Genomic DNA, 18,523 nt, shown 5'->3' on the forward strand with positions numbered 1-18,523 from the left:
TAAGACACAAAGGTATGGAGTTTTCATACAAGTAGTATGGCAAATAAAAATATGCAAATAAAATGATAAAATAAAGATGAATAAGACTTACCCATCATCAGCCACAGTTCCAAGATAGGTTCCCGATCGTGAAAAGGTCACTGATCGGACATAATAACTATTGCAACCCCCAGCAAAGATGGGTCGAGGGGATGGAAACAGATGACTACAAAAGAGAAACACACAAAAGTCATTAAATAAACTAAAAAAGTAGATATTGCAAGAAGAGAAAGAGGGATTAGGTCATATCAGATTAAGTTATAAAGTTAAAGATTATCACGGAAAGAATGTAAAAAAAACATTAATATGAAATGAGAGCAAGAAGTTAGATGGATTTCAAAATGAGAGAAAATTGTCTCGGTTAAAATACTTTAACATAGCAAGTTCAAAATCTACCAAGCTTTTTTTTTTTTTTTTTTTTTTTGGAGTTTCGTGTTGCTTGTGTTATGGCACATCAACTATTTGAAGGTTATTTAATGCTGAATCATTTTAAAAGATTTTGTTTCATGTTCTTATATTTCTGGGATAAATTTCTATGCAATTTATTTCCTAAATAGTATCTTGAATTTGTACAATTTGATGCTTGTGTGAGATCATATATGGTAACTTCCTTCAGTCTTGACAGACTATGGCTATCCACTGTAAGGGTACCTGCACATGAATTTTTGTGGCAAGACTTGCTCAATCTTCAACCATACCTCTCCCAGAGTCAGCATTGTTAAATACCAGTGGCAATATCTGGATATCTAACAATATCAATTCGTTTTGAATTATTTAATACAAAATGTAGTCATTTAAGTAAAAATTTTAGACTTCAAGCCCTGAATTTAATGAAGGTTTTTTTAAATAAATTTTGTTTCGTTTGATTCTTTTAATTAGATTTGACATTATTGTCTAAATAACAACCACTTTGAATCATACCAAATTGTCATTTTCATAGATTATTCTGAAATCAATGGAATAGTTTTAGCAGAGTTCAAATTCAAGGAAATTCAGTGAGTGATAAAAATCTTAATTGGATAAAATTGAACAAAAAGCATTTCTTTATATTAGATGTTTAGGTATGTGCAATTACACCTCTGGAACTACAGTTATTTCCCTTAAGCAAATCTTTAATGTTAAGAAATTAGTTTAAGCATCTGAAAAATTAAGAAAACAAGTTGACCTTTGCAGTGCAATGAGTCACCAATCAGACAGCTTTGAATGGATGCAAGTTCTGATCAGTTCAGTATACCTTCTATCAAATATTTTCCCCATGGTGGTAAAATGGGTAACAATCTAGTCATTTGATATTTTCTCAAATAGTAATAAACAAAACTATCATGAACTAGATTTTGAGCATAGAAGTGGTAATGTCATATGGAAAATGTTTATTACTTAAGGTTTTGAAGTCGGTGGCATTAATATTGTATATTAATGCACGAGTCACAAGGTTAAAACAAATCCATTTTTGTATGATCTTTTGTTTATTTATATAAATAAAAGTGTGTGTGTGTGTGTGTGTGTGTGTGTGTGTGTGTGTGTGTGAGTGTGTGTGTGTGTGAGTGTGTGTGTGTGTGTGTGTGTGTGTGTATATAAAATATTCCGTCATAAGAATCTTAAATATTAGTGAATATGAAATTGGTTGGGACTTATCTGAAGACCAATATGTTGCCAACATCTATCATTTTTTTTGTTTCAATTGGATGATAAATAATTCATTTCACAATCAATTCTATGACAAAATAGTTGCAATGAAAATTGTTCGTTTAATATTATATTATTTAAATCAATAATACATATTTTCTTTCACTTTTTGTTACTTGATCATAATTATATTGGTGTCATGTTCAATTCAAGCAAAAAGCATATTTGTTGCGTATCCTTTAAAAATTTTCAAAATGGAATCATGCAAATGCAGTAGAAAAATATTGAAAGAAAATGAGATAGTTTTCATGATTTAGAAAGTCTGGACGAATCAAGGAAAAGTTATCCAAGTGGATTAAATCAGGATGCATTAGAAGTTGCTGTTTATGAAAGGATGATTGATATAACAGATAGGAGGACTATACATTAACGCTCAATATTTAAAAAAAAAAAAAAAAAAAAAAAAAAAAAAAAAAAAAAAAAAAAAATTGAGTTTTAAGCAAAATGGAACTTTTATTCCAGCTTGATATGTGATATATGTCAATGTGTGCATGTTCCATATAGGAAGAAAATCTAGAAGTTATGAAACTAAAGTGTATTTGCATGTAAAATTTCCTAGGAATGACAATGGAAGTAGTCCTAAAATCTTTAAGTGCCCTCCTAAACAACTTTGAATACATCCTACTTTTATGAAATTTAGCTCATTCTCCAAGAGAAAACAATGGAAATAATCTTAAATCTTTACATTCCTCTCCATGTGCAAAATCTTTGTGTCTCCCACCCCTTAAGTGAGCTATGCAAAAACTTAAAATACATATCTCCAATTTTAATGACATTTAAACCATATGCCTAGGACACTTAGAGTTTACTAAAATTTCACCTTCTTTCAACTATACGATTACTTCAGTTAAAAATGAAAGAAAAAAAAAAGGTTAAGTATCATGAGCATAGTGAAAAAATGCAGTGTTTCCCATCTAATCCTGAGCAATACCAGGTCTTCCTGCTAGTAATTGTTAACTTTCATTGTTTACTACACTAAATTAGTTATTAAATTAAAAAAAAAAAAAATGTTATAAAACATTGTGTCAGCTGTAAGTTTAAGTAGCCCTCTGTAAAAGGAAGCAACAAGTGCTGAATGCTAAATAAGGTATAGCTTATGACCACAATTTTGAGGTTTCAATTATTTTGAAAATAAATTTTTATGTGAAGTCATCAGATTCTGTCAGCAAAACCATTTAAACGACTAGAAAACTGAGCCAATTTACTATTTCGACTGATGATTCAGTTCTGTTATTTGCACATTCATTTCCTGGTGAGTCGTTTATTTTTAGAGATCTATAAGAAATGAATGCCAGAATAGTTCTATGTATCGAAAATGATAAGTGATACTGCATACCATTTGATAAAATAAATGATTTGACTGGAGAAAAATGAAAAAAATTTAATAGAACAGGGATAATTATTAAATAGTTTGGTTTAAATATTTTTTACTGATTACTTGCTATCTGTTAATTATTTTCTTTGCAACAAATCAGTTCAAAAAGGGACATTTCATAACTAATTTTATAATTAATAAATTAGTTGGACATGTAAATTAACAGTATTTGCATTAAAATATGTTAAGTACTTAATTTTAAAATAAAAAGAAAAAGCTTCTGTTAATAAAATGGATGATGGAAATAGCCAGAATTTACACAAGTTATAATTTTGTAATTATTCATTACAACTGAGTTAAAAAATATTCTATTGTTAATCTATTCTGTAAACTGTATTTCAGTTTACAATTACATTTTTTTGTAATTCATTAATAGAACACTGCTGAAAGGAGGAAGTTCTTTTATTTTTATATCACATGCATGTTTGTTTTATTTACTCAAGTGTCAAATCTTTAGTTTATTTGTTATCAAATATTATATGAATAAAACTGATTTTATGGTTAATATTCTCCAAGAATTAATTACACAATCTAACGTTTCTGAATTTTTTTAGATGAGGATTTGTTATTTGTATTATTATTCATCGGACTACTGTTCTCATCTTGAGTGTGATTTTCACAACGTTTCGGTCGATATAACCTTCGACCTTCTTCAAGTGTATCTTGTCAAACTCGAGAATGTTTCTGTCGAACTTTGAATTTGGACAGAATTTCGAGCTGAACCCTTTACTTCATGGGGGTAGTGTGCGCTTGTTCCGTCAGCCATGACTGGATAGAGGTCCTAAGTAATTCGCAAATGTATATTTCGGTCGCTCACACTGAGGATTGAATCTTCAACCTTCAGGAGAAGGTCACTTTTACAATTGATTTTTCCAAGTACTCTAATCACTGCGCCACAGGTTCTTGCGGATATACATTTGCGAATAACTTAGGACCTCTATCCAGTCATGGCTGACGGAACAAGAGCACGCTACCCCCGTAAAGTAAATAAAAGGTTCCGCTTGAAATTCCGTCCAAATTCCCAAATTCGACAAAATACACTTGAAGGGCAAAGGTGATATTGACCGAAACATTGTGAAAATCACATTCAAGATGAGAACAGTAGCCTGATGAATAATACAAATACAAGTTTGTTTCAATATTAATTATATTTGTTACTGGTGATCTGAAGATTAAGAGATTTTGCTGTGGTAAAAGTTGCCACATAACACTAGACAAGTTAAGGTCGCAGGGACAAAAGTAATTAAATGTTAACAAGGTTAGAAGCCATTACAAGAAAATTAGTAGAGATATTTTATGAAAAGAGGCGTTCTTGTTCTCTCTAGAGAAATGAATATATTTGCATAAGACAATTTCACATGTGCTTGTCTTTTCTTGCTACTATGCAAATTGAATATTTTTTATTTTTTTTATTTACTTAAAATCAGTAAAGTCAAATTAAACAAAATCCTATTTAAATATTTTAATTACAAAATTAAATCTACTGCATTTTGGTTTATTCAGAAACAACTTAGACATTTTAATATTTTGTTAACAATTGAAAAAAAAACAACATTTTTTAAAAGAATTTGGAAACATTTTCATTGTTATTTCTGACTTTAAAATTCTCTCTAAGTTCTCATTTAATTAAAACCTTGAATATTTTACAAACTATTTACATCCAATGATTTCATAAATAGAAAAAAAAAAATCTTAAAATTAGTTTGGTCATGAAATTAATTAAACCACTTAAACAATACAGTAAAAAAATGTAATTTTGCAAATCTTTAAAGTAAAAACGCCCCTGGAAAACACTGGGTAAATACAACTATTTATATAGAAATGGGTTCTTAAAAGAGGATGAAATTCCCAGCATTTTTTTTTTTTTTTAAACATCTGTTCTTATGATTAAATTATGCAAGACTATAAAGAAAATTTGAAATTTCAATCATTGTGAACTTTACACCATAAATTGAACATTCTTCCCAGGGTCCAAATTCTATCATACAAAGTTTTTCACTTTTCTTGAAAACTGTAAAATTCACAAAATCATGCAATCTGGACATTTTTTATTAGTCACCTTGAGAAAAAAAAAAAAATATATATATTTGCTCATTTTTTTTAACCATAGAAAGGGGTGAGAGAATTTACACAGAAGACTTTTTATAAGCTTTTTTTACCTGCTGCTATTTATAGCTAGGAAAGTCCATGCATGTTTGGGTATCAGAACACCTTTGACAAAGAGGAATGCATGTACACTATTGTAAACAAGGTCAAAACATGTTTAAGTTATGATCTCTGTTGACATCAGTACGCAACATGTATCAATCCTAATAGTACATACTTTTTTTTTTTTTTTATAAAGAAAAGTGTGTCGACTAATAAAGTTAAAAAAAAAAAAATGCTGTCAAAACAGTAACTTATTTTTCTGTTAACATTAGGGGAATCTTAAAAAAAAAAAAAAAAAAAAAAAAAAAAAATTGTTGCTAGACAGTATTTAAAAACTTATTGTATAAGAACTATAGATGGGACGATTCCAATATTTTTTCCCCAATTCAGATACAATTACCGATTTTTAATTTTTTTTATCTATTATTTATTTTTTTTAAATATTTAGTTATAGAGCTGTTGGTTTTAAAATTTTTCAATCATGTGTGTAATGTGTGCATATATCTTTACAAAAATAATTAAAAAAAGACTTCTTTGGGGAGGGGGCGTGTACATTGCACAATTAACTCTTTTCAAATATTTTTTTTCATAGTTGATCGAAAATAGTGAAGCAAATAAAAATTTGTATCTTTTGAAACAAAATTAATTTGCAGTAATTTGCTGTAAGTTGACAAAATATTTAGATTTTTTCCAAAAGTTGAACATAGTTGACTACAACCCATTTTTTAGTAAAAACAGACTAGTAAATAACTTGCTTTAAAATATTGCAAAGAGAAAAGCAAGTAGAAACAAAACAAGTAGAGACAGAAAGGACCTTTATTTTTTCTTTTCTTTGAATATTACAATGTATACTGCGTTGATGTTCATTTTTAATAACTCGAAGATGATGTGGTGTTCACATTAAAGACATCCGATATCCTACCTTCCAAGAAAATATTCAAATGTATGTCTCACAAAATTAAATTGAACAGTTCAAATTACTGGTCTATTAAAAATGTAATTATGTAAATATGTAATTTAATAAAATTATGTAAAATACAGCTAAGAGAAAAACCCACTTTTTGTCTGGCAATTGTAAAATGTTAAGGGTGTGAATTTTACATGGATAGATCGCCCCCACCCCCTTTTTAATTTTATGCTGAAAAGCATCGACACAGATTACATGTTTTTTTTTAATAGTACACTCAATTCATTAACACTTTAAGATTATGAAAAAAATTTTTTTAGAGGGGTGATGAAATAGGTCTAATTCGCTAATATTATATAAATTGATCATCTACAGAAGAGAATGTCATACTACCCTAGTGTCAAGTAACAAACTTACGCAGCAAATTAACCACTTCTCTTCTAAATATTTAACATACAAGTTTTTCAATTTCCTTTTACATTTTTGATGTTAAAAAAATATGGTAATTTTGACAAGATAAATTCCGAATTTGTTAACTAAGTTGGAGGACTATGATGCAACTGAATCATAAATAATTTACAGTGAAATTGTAAATACAATTCTAATTTTATTTGATAAATAACATAGTAACATGTAAAAAAACATTACAAATATGTCAACTTGCTTAGAATATGTACTAATATTTTCTTTGAATTTCTGAATAAACTGGTTCAAATGTTCATCACTTAAAAGGTATTAAGTATTAGTTTCTTTAGAAATATGCTGTTTTAAAGATAAAATATACCATAGATGCTCAAACAAATGTAAAAAAAAAAAAAAAAAAAAAAAAAAAAAACCATTCCATTAAGTTGTTTTTTGCTAAGCAGATAAAGACACTTTGAAGAGAACATTATATATGGACATATGATGGTGGTAATTTCTGTCTGAAATTAATTAATCTTTGATCTTGTAAATTTTTAGAAAAATAGATAATAGTTTTGTTCAAGCCATTTTCAGGATGGAAGTCTGGTTTGAATGTAAAACTACAAAAAACATTTAGACTAAATCAAGATGGATGCCAAAATTTCTCTAGGAAAATCTTACATATTTGTTCGTTTTATTTTTACTGCATAACAAAATGTTTTATCTGATCCAATAAAAAATTTGTAATTTATTTTTAAACATACATAAAATAACAGGGCTCTACAAACAAATTTATCTTTAGTTGACCATTGACAACTAAATATTTCCATTTATTAACCAAATAGAAAAGTTACTAGCCAAACTCGTGTAATTTTGGAATATGTTGTCTTCGTTTCACGTATATAATAGGGATTTTTTCTATATATATTTTTTTTTAATAAATGTAATTCTAAATTTACTGAATGTTATATTGATATTTGAAGATAAAAACATCTGAAATTCTTTAAATGTTCTTAGTGTTTAATAATTTGGCTTTGTTTTATTAAGAAAAATAAAGGTCGAAAAGACATTTTTCACTGAGTAATAAACTTTGGAAGATTGGTGAAAATAAATACAATCGGCAAAAGATTAGTTTTTTTTTTTCTTGGAAAAAAAAAAAAAAAAAAAAAAAATCACTCCCAGATGCAACCGTTTCACTCACAATGTAAAGTCCTAAATTAAACATTTATGCATCCCCATTGACATTTGATACTACGCTTCATCTTTTTTCTCCGTCAGCAAAGGAGAAATCTTTTGAGACTGAGGCAATTTAAGTTTTTATTCCAATCCAGAGTGTCGCTTTTGGGGGGGGGGGGATTTTCTGTGCTTAACTGATCTCATGGAAAGGCAGGTAATTAGTAGGGACTAGAAACTTTGCTGAAAGTTTTATTTTGTATAAAAAGAATGTTAAATAAGGATGATTAAACCTAAATTCAACTAACCAAAAATATTGAAAGTTGGTTAATATCATAAAAACAAATTGTTCCAGGATTAAATGATGACATCTGTTTAGCCATGGTTTTAAAAGAACCTGATTTTTAAGCATATTTTGAGGAGTTCTAATGTCTATCAGTAACAGAGGTGGGATTAGGGTTAGAGAGTGTAAATCAGTTCTGCCTGGTGGACTCATCTGTTATTTCACACAGCACCAGACGATAGAACTTCTCGGATGACTTATGTTTGTCGAGTAAATTATACAGGGCGAGTCACAGGAAACGGATGTTTTAAGGACAACAAAACTGAATATTTAAACTAAAATTTTATAATGTATATAACATTTAAACTATGCTATCCCTTACTCAAGGAGAGCAAAGAGCGTTCTAAAAACATCCGTTTTCTATGACTCACTCTGTACTTAAAGATATGTCCTGCCATTAAAAATCATTGTCAAAAGCCTTCAAAGATATTCAATATGAAGATGCGTCAAATCAGTAAATTTAAAAACCTTGACATTTGTTGAATTAATATCCTACAACAACGATTTTTCAAGATGAAGAAATCGAACTAGATTACATCTCTCAAAAAAATGTGGCCTAAAATAAAGTTAAATTCTGAAAATTAAATATGATGGAAAACAGTAACTACAAAATAAGCTCTCAAACACTAGTTGACAAATTATTTAAAACATTGCTTAATATTTTTGGCACCAATATTAACAAAATACTGTTAATTAAATTGACATAGGTTAATTTGTGTCATATGATTTAGTTTGTGTTCATTTTATAAGTGCTTGTGTAAAAATAGAGGAAAGAGGTATATAAAAAAGCAGATTTTGTCAATATTTGGCATTGAGTGCAGTAACATTAGGGGAAAAAATTAGCATAAAGAAAGGTTAATATGATATTTTCTGGTGTCAAAGATTTTTGTTTATCTTAGAAAATAAATTAATAAGAAAAAGTGTTAACCACAAAAGAAAGCAATTAAAATAGAATCATCTACACTATTGTACATGATCACTAAACAAAATCAAATTATACGTGAGCAAAAATATCCAATAAACATGAATGTTAATGAACAATAAAACAAAAATCTCGCACCAACGATTTGAGGAGTTGTCAGTGATAAGTATGAAAAATAGATTTTCTATAAAATAATTAAAATACTATAAATATTTTTGATTAGAGAAATTTTATTTCAATATATTATGTAGGAGTGACTCCAGTAACTATTATCTGGAAATGAGATTATAGAGATAAAAATGGGGTCTAGAATTGAAAACAAAGCTTTCAATGAAAGTTTAGTTTTTGGCGGAGTAGAAACTGGAACACAATCTCCACGGCAGCAATGCAGAATGTGAAGACAGTTATTGTTAAACATCTCTAGTTTGTGTAAATCTGTTGCTCTCCATTTGAGTTTATTGGAATTCCAATAAATACGGTCTCCATAAGATATCACTTTAACAAAATCATTTTCCAATCTATTTTATGACGCGTTAAAAGCAAGGATTGGAGAGCGAAGTCAAGAAAGATTTGTTTAACTAAACAGCTAAAGCCATTTAACTCCACCTGCAACCTCAATCTATGTACATTAATCTCTAAATTATTTTATTTATTTATTTTTTTTTTTATCTAGATTGGTTTCATAGAAACCACTAAAAATCATTTGAAGTCAAAATCCTAGCAATGTATAACTCACCTTTATTGTAGAAAATTTTTTTTTCAGTTACAAATAAAGCAGTCAACTGTTGACTACGGTACTAAGTAAGGAGTTAACATTGGTGGAAGATGATGATTGTGAGGCGGATTTAAGCAGAGAGAAAGAGTAAAAAAATTTCTGCTAACTGTATACAACAAGGTATAACAGGTATAAAAATTTTGTTAAAAAAAAAAATTAAAAAAAAAAAAAAAAAAAAAAAATTTAAAAGAAAAAAAATTCTACAAACGAAGAACTCTTAATTTATATAAACAGATTTTGTCCGCCAATCTTTTTTTTTTTTTTTTTTTTTTTTTTTAAATAAGCACATTGCATTATTTACTATTAATGCAATCAACAAATAAAGTGAATGCCATGTTTGGAAATTGAAACCGAAACCTTGAGATCTTCAGTCGAATGTTCTATGAACTGAGCTATTTGAACTTTAAAATATCTTAGTAAAATAATTATAACTTTGGAGTGACAAATTTATGATTTATGTCCGGTTTCAAAACATGAATTCAAGCATAAGTGATAATAACAAGTAATTGAATGGGTAAACATTAATAACATTGGAAAGTATTTCAATACGCCAAAAAGAGTAATTTTTCTTTAACATTAAAAACAATTTAATATTATGTTTTTGAATTTTTTTTTAGATAGGATTGATAATTTGTATTCAGATTATTGTTCTCATCTTCAGTGTTATTCTCACAATGTTCCGGCTGATGTAGCCTTAGACCTTTAGAACTAGAATCTGCACGGAATTTTGAACAAAACCCTTTATTTAATCCATGGGAGTAGCATACTCTCATTTCATCAGTCATGACTGGGTAGAAGTAAAATTCTCAAGTAACACTCTTCTGGAGGTTGAAGATTCAATTTTCAATATGAGCAATACTAATATAATTGAATTACTGAAGACTTCAACCTGGTCATAGCTGACTGAAGGAGAGTATGTTACTGCTATGGATTAAATAAAGGGTTTCATTCAAAATTGCATACAGATTTCAGAGTTCAACAGAAAGAGCTCCAAGTTAGACAAGATACACTTGAAAAAAAATCTAACGGTTACATTGGTCAAAATATTGTGGAAATAACATGAAAACCATAGTTATTAAAATAAGCCAAACAACTTGATATTAGAATTTGGGTCCATAGTAATTATAAAAAGTAAAAATACTTTATCCCCTAATATAAAACAGTTTAGACATAAATAAATTGAAATGTTATAATTTAATGTTCAATACCAATTTTTCCTCATTTGATTAAAGTTCATTAAGAGACAAAAAGCTAACTTACAAAAAAAAAAAAAAAAAAATTATGATTGAATACTTATCCAAAAGCTGATTGCCAATATATGAACATTAGTATAACCTGTAGAAATTCCATAGCACTTTCTATATTAGTATTTATACTTTACTGTTAATAATAGTCAATACTATTCAAAAGCAATTTAATTCTTTTAAAAATAACTAGTCTTATTACTATAAAATAATTGTCAGTTTAATATTTTTCAAAATCAATAAAATTGAATGCCACTTTCTGAAATATATTTAAAATTGTCCTCTTAAACGATGCGATGATAATTTCAGAACAGAAATTTTCTTTTTACTGTAGCAACATTGGATTAGTCATCAATCAACATCTTTGCTGATTGGACAACATTATTTTCAAAAGTGTGAAAAATAACAATGTACACATTGTATAGATTGGAACCGCTTATGTTTTGTAGCAGTTGAAGAAAGAAGTAATGCTTTTGTTATATGAACCGTTTCCGACTGAATAGTGATAATGGAGATAAGATTACTTCTGTAAATATATTCTTGTTAACTCTACCTCCCTGTTGTCTTATTTCTTCTTGATCCTTTAAGGCCACATCAAAAAGATCCATAAAAAAAACGTGGAACAATAATGGACCATCAACTCGTGGTGCTCCTATTTTAATACCTCCCCCATGAAAGCTGGGCATAACACGAAAGCGTTTTTTCATGTAAGAACATCCTGCTCTTCAAAAAGGAGCATTCTGGATGGGACAAAAATAGAAATGACCCACCTTGAATAGTTCCACTTCTGATAGAGAAAAGAACAGATACTAAACTTGGATCAAGGTTGAAAGGCCAGGTAGTAATTCATGGTGTTGCTAGTAGCAACAATGAATTATACCAGCCCATGAAAATTTCAAGATTAATTAAAATTGGTTTAAATTTGATCTATACTTTATTACTTTTATTGAATTCTTTAAAATATCCATATCAAGATGAAAGTTTTCAATATTTAATCTGTAAATAAAGGAAAATACACTACGCAAGTTACTTTCCAAACAAATGATGTTTTTATTATATTTCTTACTGTCAATTGATATAACATCCTCTTTCTTACACATGTAAGTGTGAATTACTCCTTTCCCTTCGCCTCTTGTCTGAATATACGTTTGCTACTGATCAACTAAGACTGGTGTTTATTTTTGTCTCCATGAAATCTTATTAAATGTGCATGTCTGCTGTAACAACTACTGGGTGAATTTCAACTAAATTTGGAATGTAGATCGCCTATGGTACTAATTGACTTAAAACATGACAATCTTTGCCAACACAAATTCACTAAGATCAATTTCTATTGTCATGTTAACTTACCATTTCTGTATTTTTAAAGACAAAAAATAAATCATCAAAATGATTGACAATTTTATAAGTCCAAAAGATACAAATTGTCGAAAACTTATCAAATTAATTTTTTAAAATTGTCTTTGACACCATAAAATAAAGTTTTCATAATTATTAGTAAAAGCTGTAAACAGTAAATGGCATAATGAAATTTAATTCTAGTATCAATCGTAGATACCAAAGACTGCAGATTTGACTTTACAAAAATAAATCAAAGAAAAGTTTGAAAAACTTGTATTTTATGTATATATAGAACTTTAGTTAGTCAAGTAAAGAAAATTGAGATTTTAATTTCTGTCTATTGAATGAATATGGTTGCATCCAATAGTGTTTAAGAGTGAATTAGATGAAAAATTTCATGAAATCTCAGAGTCAAATAGGTTTAAATGATTTTAATGAAATTTTATTTATTTATTTTTTTTTTTAAGTAATTCTGTAATTTGAACAAATTTCAATGATTTTAAAATTCTTTAAATGTAAGAAACATTAACAACTTAGCCTAAAAAGATTAGTCAATAAATTCTATTTTCATTTGCCACATATTTTTTAATTGCATTCAAATATTTGAAGATTTTAACTAGGGCATCCTAATATTATAAACTATCCTGGGATGAGTATTCAATATATTTATGTTAAAGACTTTTTTTTTTTTTTTTTTTTTTTTTTTTTTAAATATTTGAAAAAAAAAAAAACTATAAATATAGCAAAAAATTAATATTTTTTTATGAATTTCAAAATTACAGAGGATTTCGAAAAATTTAAACAATTGTATAACCACACCCCCAAATTATTGCATTTTGGTGGAACACTACTAAAGATGATCTGGATGAATACCAAGTATATCCACTAGTCCTGACATGAGTGACATATCTAGGGCAGGCATAAATTGGTGGGGTGCCTATCATTCTCCAAACTTAATTGTAACTAAAGTTTTCCATCTTCTCAGATATGGGTTTGAAGTAAGTTAGGTGTAGCTGGGATTGCAAATGTAATACCAGAATTTGCTTTCTAGATTAGTGGGCCTACCAATGTCTTCAAAAGGTTGAAAACATTTTTACTCTTCTAGAATCTTTATAAAATCGTCATTTTTGTACAAGGTGGTTCGAAAGTCTTACTCATATCAAAATTAAGAATAATAGAGCGATAACCAAAGAACACAACTAATGGTGCTACATCAGCTAATGCTAAAAAAAAAAAAAAATGGTATTTTTACAAATTTTCTCCACATGTAATAGTGTCAATGAAAGTGAATAAATTGAATCCAGTTCATTTTTTTTTTTTTATATTCCTGCATTACTTTTTATTTTTACTGTTCTTATAGTAAATCTAGGGTACATGTTTTATACTGTTCTTCTATTCGTTCCTGTATAGTCATTAGATTTTAGTAAATCTAACAAGATGTTTAGACCACCCTTTAGATTTGTATTTTAGAATGCTTTAAAACATTTGTAGAGAAAGTGTTAGAATAAGAGTTTTACTTTCTAATTATTTGACATTTTCTTTTGTTGTAAAATTACCTTAAATTTGAAAGCTACTTTAAACTGGACAAATTTCTTCAGGATAAAGAAATATAAATATTTAAAATGTATAAAAGTAATTAAAGAAACAGCTACAATTTTAAATGGAGCATGCAAAAAAAAAAAAAAAATTAAAAAAAATACCATGTGGAAAAAGAAACATGAAAAACTTCATAATTCTTTGTATTTACAAAAAAAAAAAAAAAAAAATTCTTATAGAAGTAAATGATTAAATATAATGTATTAGTAATAAAAAAGAAACACGATTACCTTTTATACAGCATTCATTTGTTTTAAATGTATGTGCGTGCATGTGTGTGTGTGTGTATATATATAGGTACGAAATGTTTTAAGAAAGTGTATATGAAAATGTGGTAGAAGGAATAGCAGCAAGTGATTGTACCTGATGGTCACCGAGAACGTAAAGTCCAAATATCCAAGGGGTTCTGGACTAGACGTCTGCCCTTGGTATCTGTCACCAATAAAACCGTTTCAATTTCACTAAAAGATCTGCAAGAGACCAAATCCAAACCAGAATTCTAACCAATGCACATGGCATACAACAGTGGTTCCCAACCTGTGATCTGCAGTTCCATTAAATCAGGTACTGAGATAAAGAATAATAGCAATCCATCAAAACCTTTTTAACTTTATAAAATCAAAAGATGCACATTCGAAAATTGCAATTTGTCACCTTTGTAATTAGGGAAATATCAAACTTAAAGATTAATCTGTAGGCAAGATATTTTAAAGAAACTATACAGAACACTTAATGAAGATAAAGAGCTGGAGTGCAGACAAAAAGTAATTAGACTTAAAAATTGAATTAGAAAACAATTCTACAAATCAAATCTTGAATTATTTACTTTCTTTACATGTAGGTGTAAAAAAGCAAAATAAATGTTAATTTGCTGCACAGCAGAGTAATTGTTTTTTGTTAATCTGACATAGAATTTTTTTTTAATAAAATAAAAAATCTTAAGTGCAATTAATCACAATGACACCTGCAGAAGGGTGATAGCATACAAGCTCAGATTTATTTATAGTGAGCTTAACCAGATCGATCATGGTCATGCATAAAAATTATCTTCGTACCGTTTGCATTCCCTCACAAACTGATTGCACCTCAAGCAACAGGCTTGAAACTCCCATTCCTTTTGTTTTATGCAAGATACTGCCTGGGAGAAAAGTGTCCTGTGACAGGTCTAATCCTCAAAAAACTTGCACGATATATGAACCCCTGGTGCAGCGGAATCAAAAGTTTAGTGCAATTAATGCAGTCATGAAAATGGAAATTAAAAAGAAAAATGATAATGAGATATGAAATGTTAATGACAATTGTTTTTACACCTTAGAATTTTATATGAAGAGGATCAAGTGTAAAGTTGTTCAAATTTAGAGTTGAAATAGGTTATCCAATTTTAAGAGAGTTAAGATAAATAAGTAAATAAAATAAGCTAGAGTTGAGCTCGATAACTCCTGAAAAGTTATTTTCATATTTTATATGAAGAATATTTAAATTTCAAAGCTTTTTATTAGTTTGAAGTGCATCAAAATAGAGTTTTATGCGAAATCAAACAATTGTTTTAGAACCGGAGTTTCACAGGAAAAGGGATATTAAATACTGCAAAAGAATTTAGTTTAGCCATCCAACCCCCAAAGAACAAAAAGTGACATACAAGTTAAAATTTCTTGAACTTGATTTTTTTTTTTGTTGTTTTACATTTGATATCATTAAGATCTACTTTCAGAAATGTTATGTAATACAAAGTAACAAGGTGGAGAACCACTGATAGAACAATACTGAGGAATAGGAACTCCAAAGATGGATAACAAAAATTAATTATTCAATAAAAAAAAAAAAAACAAAAAAAAAACAACAAATATTTCCTGAAAATTAGATAGTTATTCTCATTAAAATAATAAATGAGAATTTGCATGGTTAATTTGTACAAGTTTTATTTATGAATATTCTAATTGTCAGACTTCATAACTTCAGTCAATGGCAAAATTGAACACTCATCTACTGAATGTTATTTACATGTTACATATAGTAGCTAAAAAGCTGGCAATGTCATATTCTTTTACTTTAGACGTTTTGCACAAAATTGTAACTTCATAGATTTCAACTTGGTTGCTTAACTGTATCACATTTCGAGAAAGGTGTCTCGTCTAGTTAAAACAATTTTTGCACCTTATTTGCGATTTCTAACTTTTACATTAAAAGTTAGAAAAGTTGGTTGCATATCAACTTATTCTTTCCAAAATATATACAAGTTTTTTCTAAAGACTTATACTTTTTGTTCAAGAGGCAAAAAAGATTTAGCATGAAACCATTTCTCATCGAATGGATGACGGTTAGAAACACCAATTTGTAAGACTTATAGAATTAGTAATCCAATGTAATGAAAAATGAAAATTTTCAACATGTTCAAAGATTTTCAAGATGATCGATTTGAAGAAAAACAGTCAAAATTTGAAATATATAGTGCATCTGATGTGGAAATAATTTTATTTTTTTTTTCAAAAATAAAAAGTTATTCCATTTCATATATGCACCACATTTTTCAAATCTTAGCTATGTTCTTCAAACCACTCATCTAAACAATTGATCTACCACTATAAGCTTTTTTTTTTTTTTTTTTTACCTCAGGCCTAACACGAATGAGTAAACAAATGAAATCATGTTTTTATCCCAGATCTCATCAGTCATTTAGTAATATCAAAGTATATATATATATAAAATATATGCCAGGTGTTTTGAAAGTAGATACATTCTTTCTAATGCTAATTAAAATTTCAATGGAAAAAGATTGACATTCCAGTAAGGAGTTAATTCTGGATAAATTATTTGCAATTTCATGCATTAACGATTTAAATACCCCCTCCGATTTTAGCTCAGACAAACAATACAAGAAACTAGCCACTTTTACTTTTCTTATTTTGATAGTTTCTAAGCTTTTACTATGAATAAAAATATTTTGATCTATTTACAGCTGTTACAAATTAATGTATTTCATATGTATTAAAAATAGCATCAGCAATATACAAATTCAAGATATTGTATTTTATATGAAAATTTTGAAATGAAATCGCCATTTTTTTTCTAATTTGCAAAAACATTCACGGATGTAATCTATTCTTTGAAGAAATTGATATTGTCTGGATCTAAATATTCTAATTTTGAAGTTGCAACAGGAGAGGTGAATGCTCTTCAATTATTCTAGCCATATTAAGGCAAAACAGTTGTCCATAGATGAACAAACACACAGGGGACTTCCTGCTAAATGTAGGAAATCCCCTGTGTGTTTGATCCCTAAATGTAGGAAGTCACCTGTGTGTGTCAAAATATTTCATTAAATAAAATACTGGATATTCATAAATCATAAATGTAAAAAATTTACACTATTGTATCATAAAATTTTTAAAAGCAAAATTCAATAAAATTTAGATTATATGTATTCATCATAGATTATAACTTTCCTACTCCTTCAAAGTTTCTTTCAACTGCATTTTCTAAGGTTTCATTTTTTTTTTCTTTTTACACGACTGGACTATTTACTTCCTGATGAGAAAAGTATACATTTCCAAAACTCAATGGATTAGGAAATAACCTCTATTGTACTCCCTATGTTTGAACATTTAATGATGCAATAAATGTCATTTTTAAATCAATCTTCAGTCGTTTTGTTTATTAATACTCTATCCAGATTATTGAGCATCCCTTTCAGCATAGGATTTATTTGATAATACTCATTTTCAATATATATATGTTTTGACAAAATTCAAAATGGTGTAATGGAAACATTAAAAAGGTATATGCAGCTTCTCTTCCAATTTTCGGATTTTAATCATTTCAAATCACACTCCATTTCCTTTTGACAGATTGATTGTTGCTATTTCTTCTGATGAGTTAAGGGCATAATAGATTCACTGATTGATATAATAACTAAGTGATTGATTTTGCATTACGAAACATACTGTCAATTGTAAAAGTTAACTGAATTAAAAGGAATAAATTATAAAATGGTCAACATCATGAATTTTGGAATATAGTTCATTATTTATTCTCTCATATATATAAGGTAAAATTAAAAGCCAAGAACAATGCGAGATTTTTTTATAGAGTAAAATTAAATGAAAACAAAAGAAATAAATTTCTTTTTTTTTGTTGATTGTTTTTTCTTTTTCACACAAATTTTAACTCTAGACAACAGTAATTTTTTTTTCTGTTGTATTCAATGGTGTTATAAATCTATTGAGATTTATAACACCATTGAATACAACAGAAAAAAAAAATTACTGTTGTTTAGAGTTAAAATTTGTGTGAAAAAGAAAAAATCAACAAAAAAAAAGAAATTTATTTCTTTTGTTTTCATTTAATTTTACTCTATAAAAAAAAAAAAATCTCGCATTATTCTTGGCTTTTAATTTTACCTTATAATTTTCTTCAACAATGCTTCAAGCAAACTACAATCTACTTATATATATATATATATATATATATATAACAAAATCAAAATTCAGTCTCATGAAATATTAATCTAAAAATTTAGAAGTCCTCAATAATTTGTATTTTTTTATACTAAATAAAAAATAAAGTGTGGTCGCT

The 18,523-nt window shown here is 27.9% G+C and overlaps 1 protein-coding gene across 1 annotated transcript in view; it reads right to left on the minus strand.

Annotated features, from left to right (window-relative positions):
- LOC145291340 (WD repeat and SOCS box-containing protein 1-like) overlaps positions 1–18,523 on the minus strand; it is a 110,576-nt gene that overhangs the window by 17,443 nt on the left and 74,610 nt on the right. Inside the window, exon 6 of the mRNA XM_080137105.1 lies at positions 92–205. Coding sequence (XP_079993231.1) covers positions 92–205 — 114 coding nt within the window. The remainder of the gene's footprint in view (positions 1–91; positions 206–18,523) is intronic.

Source organism: Euprymna scolopes, chromosome 2, assembly GCF_053919585.1.
Source record: "Euprymna scolopes isolate OS-2025 chromosome 2, ASM5391958v1, whole genome shotgun sequence".
Taxonomy (NCBI): Eukaryota; Metazoa; Mollusca; class Cephalopoda; order Sepiida; family Sepiolidae; genus Euprymna; species Euprymna scolopes.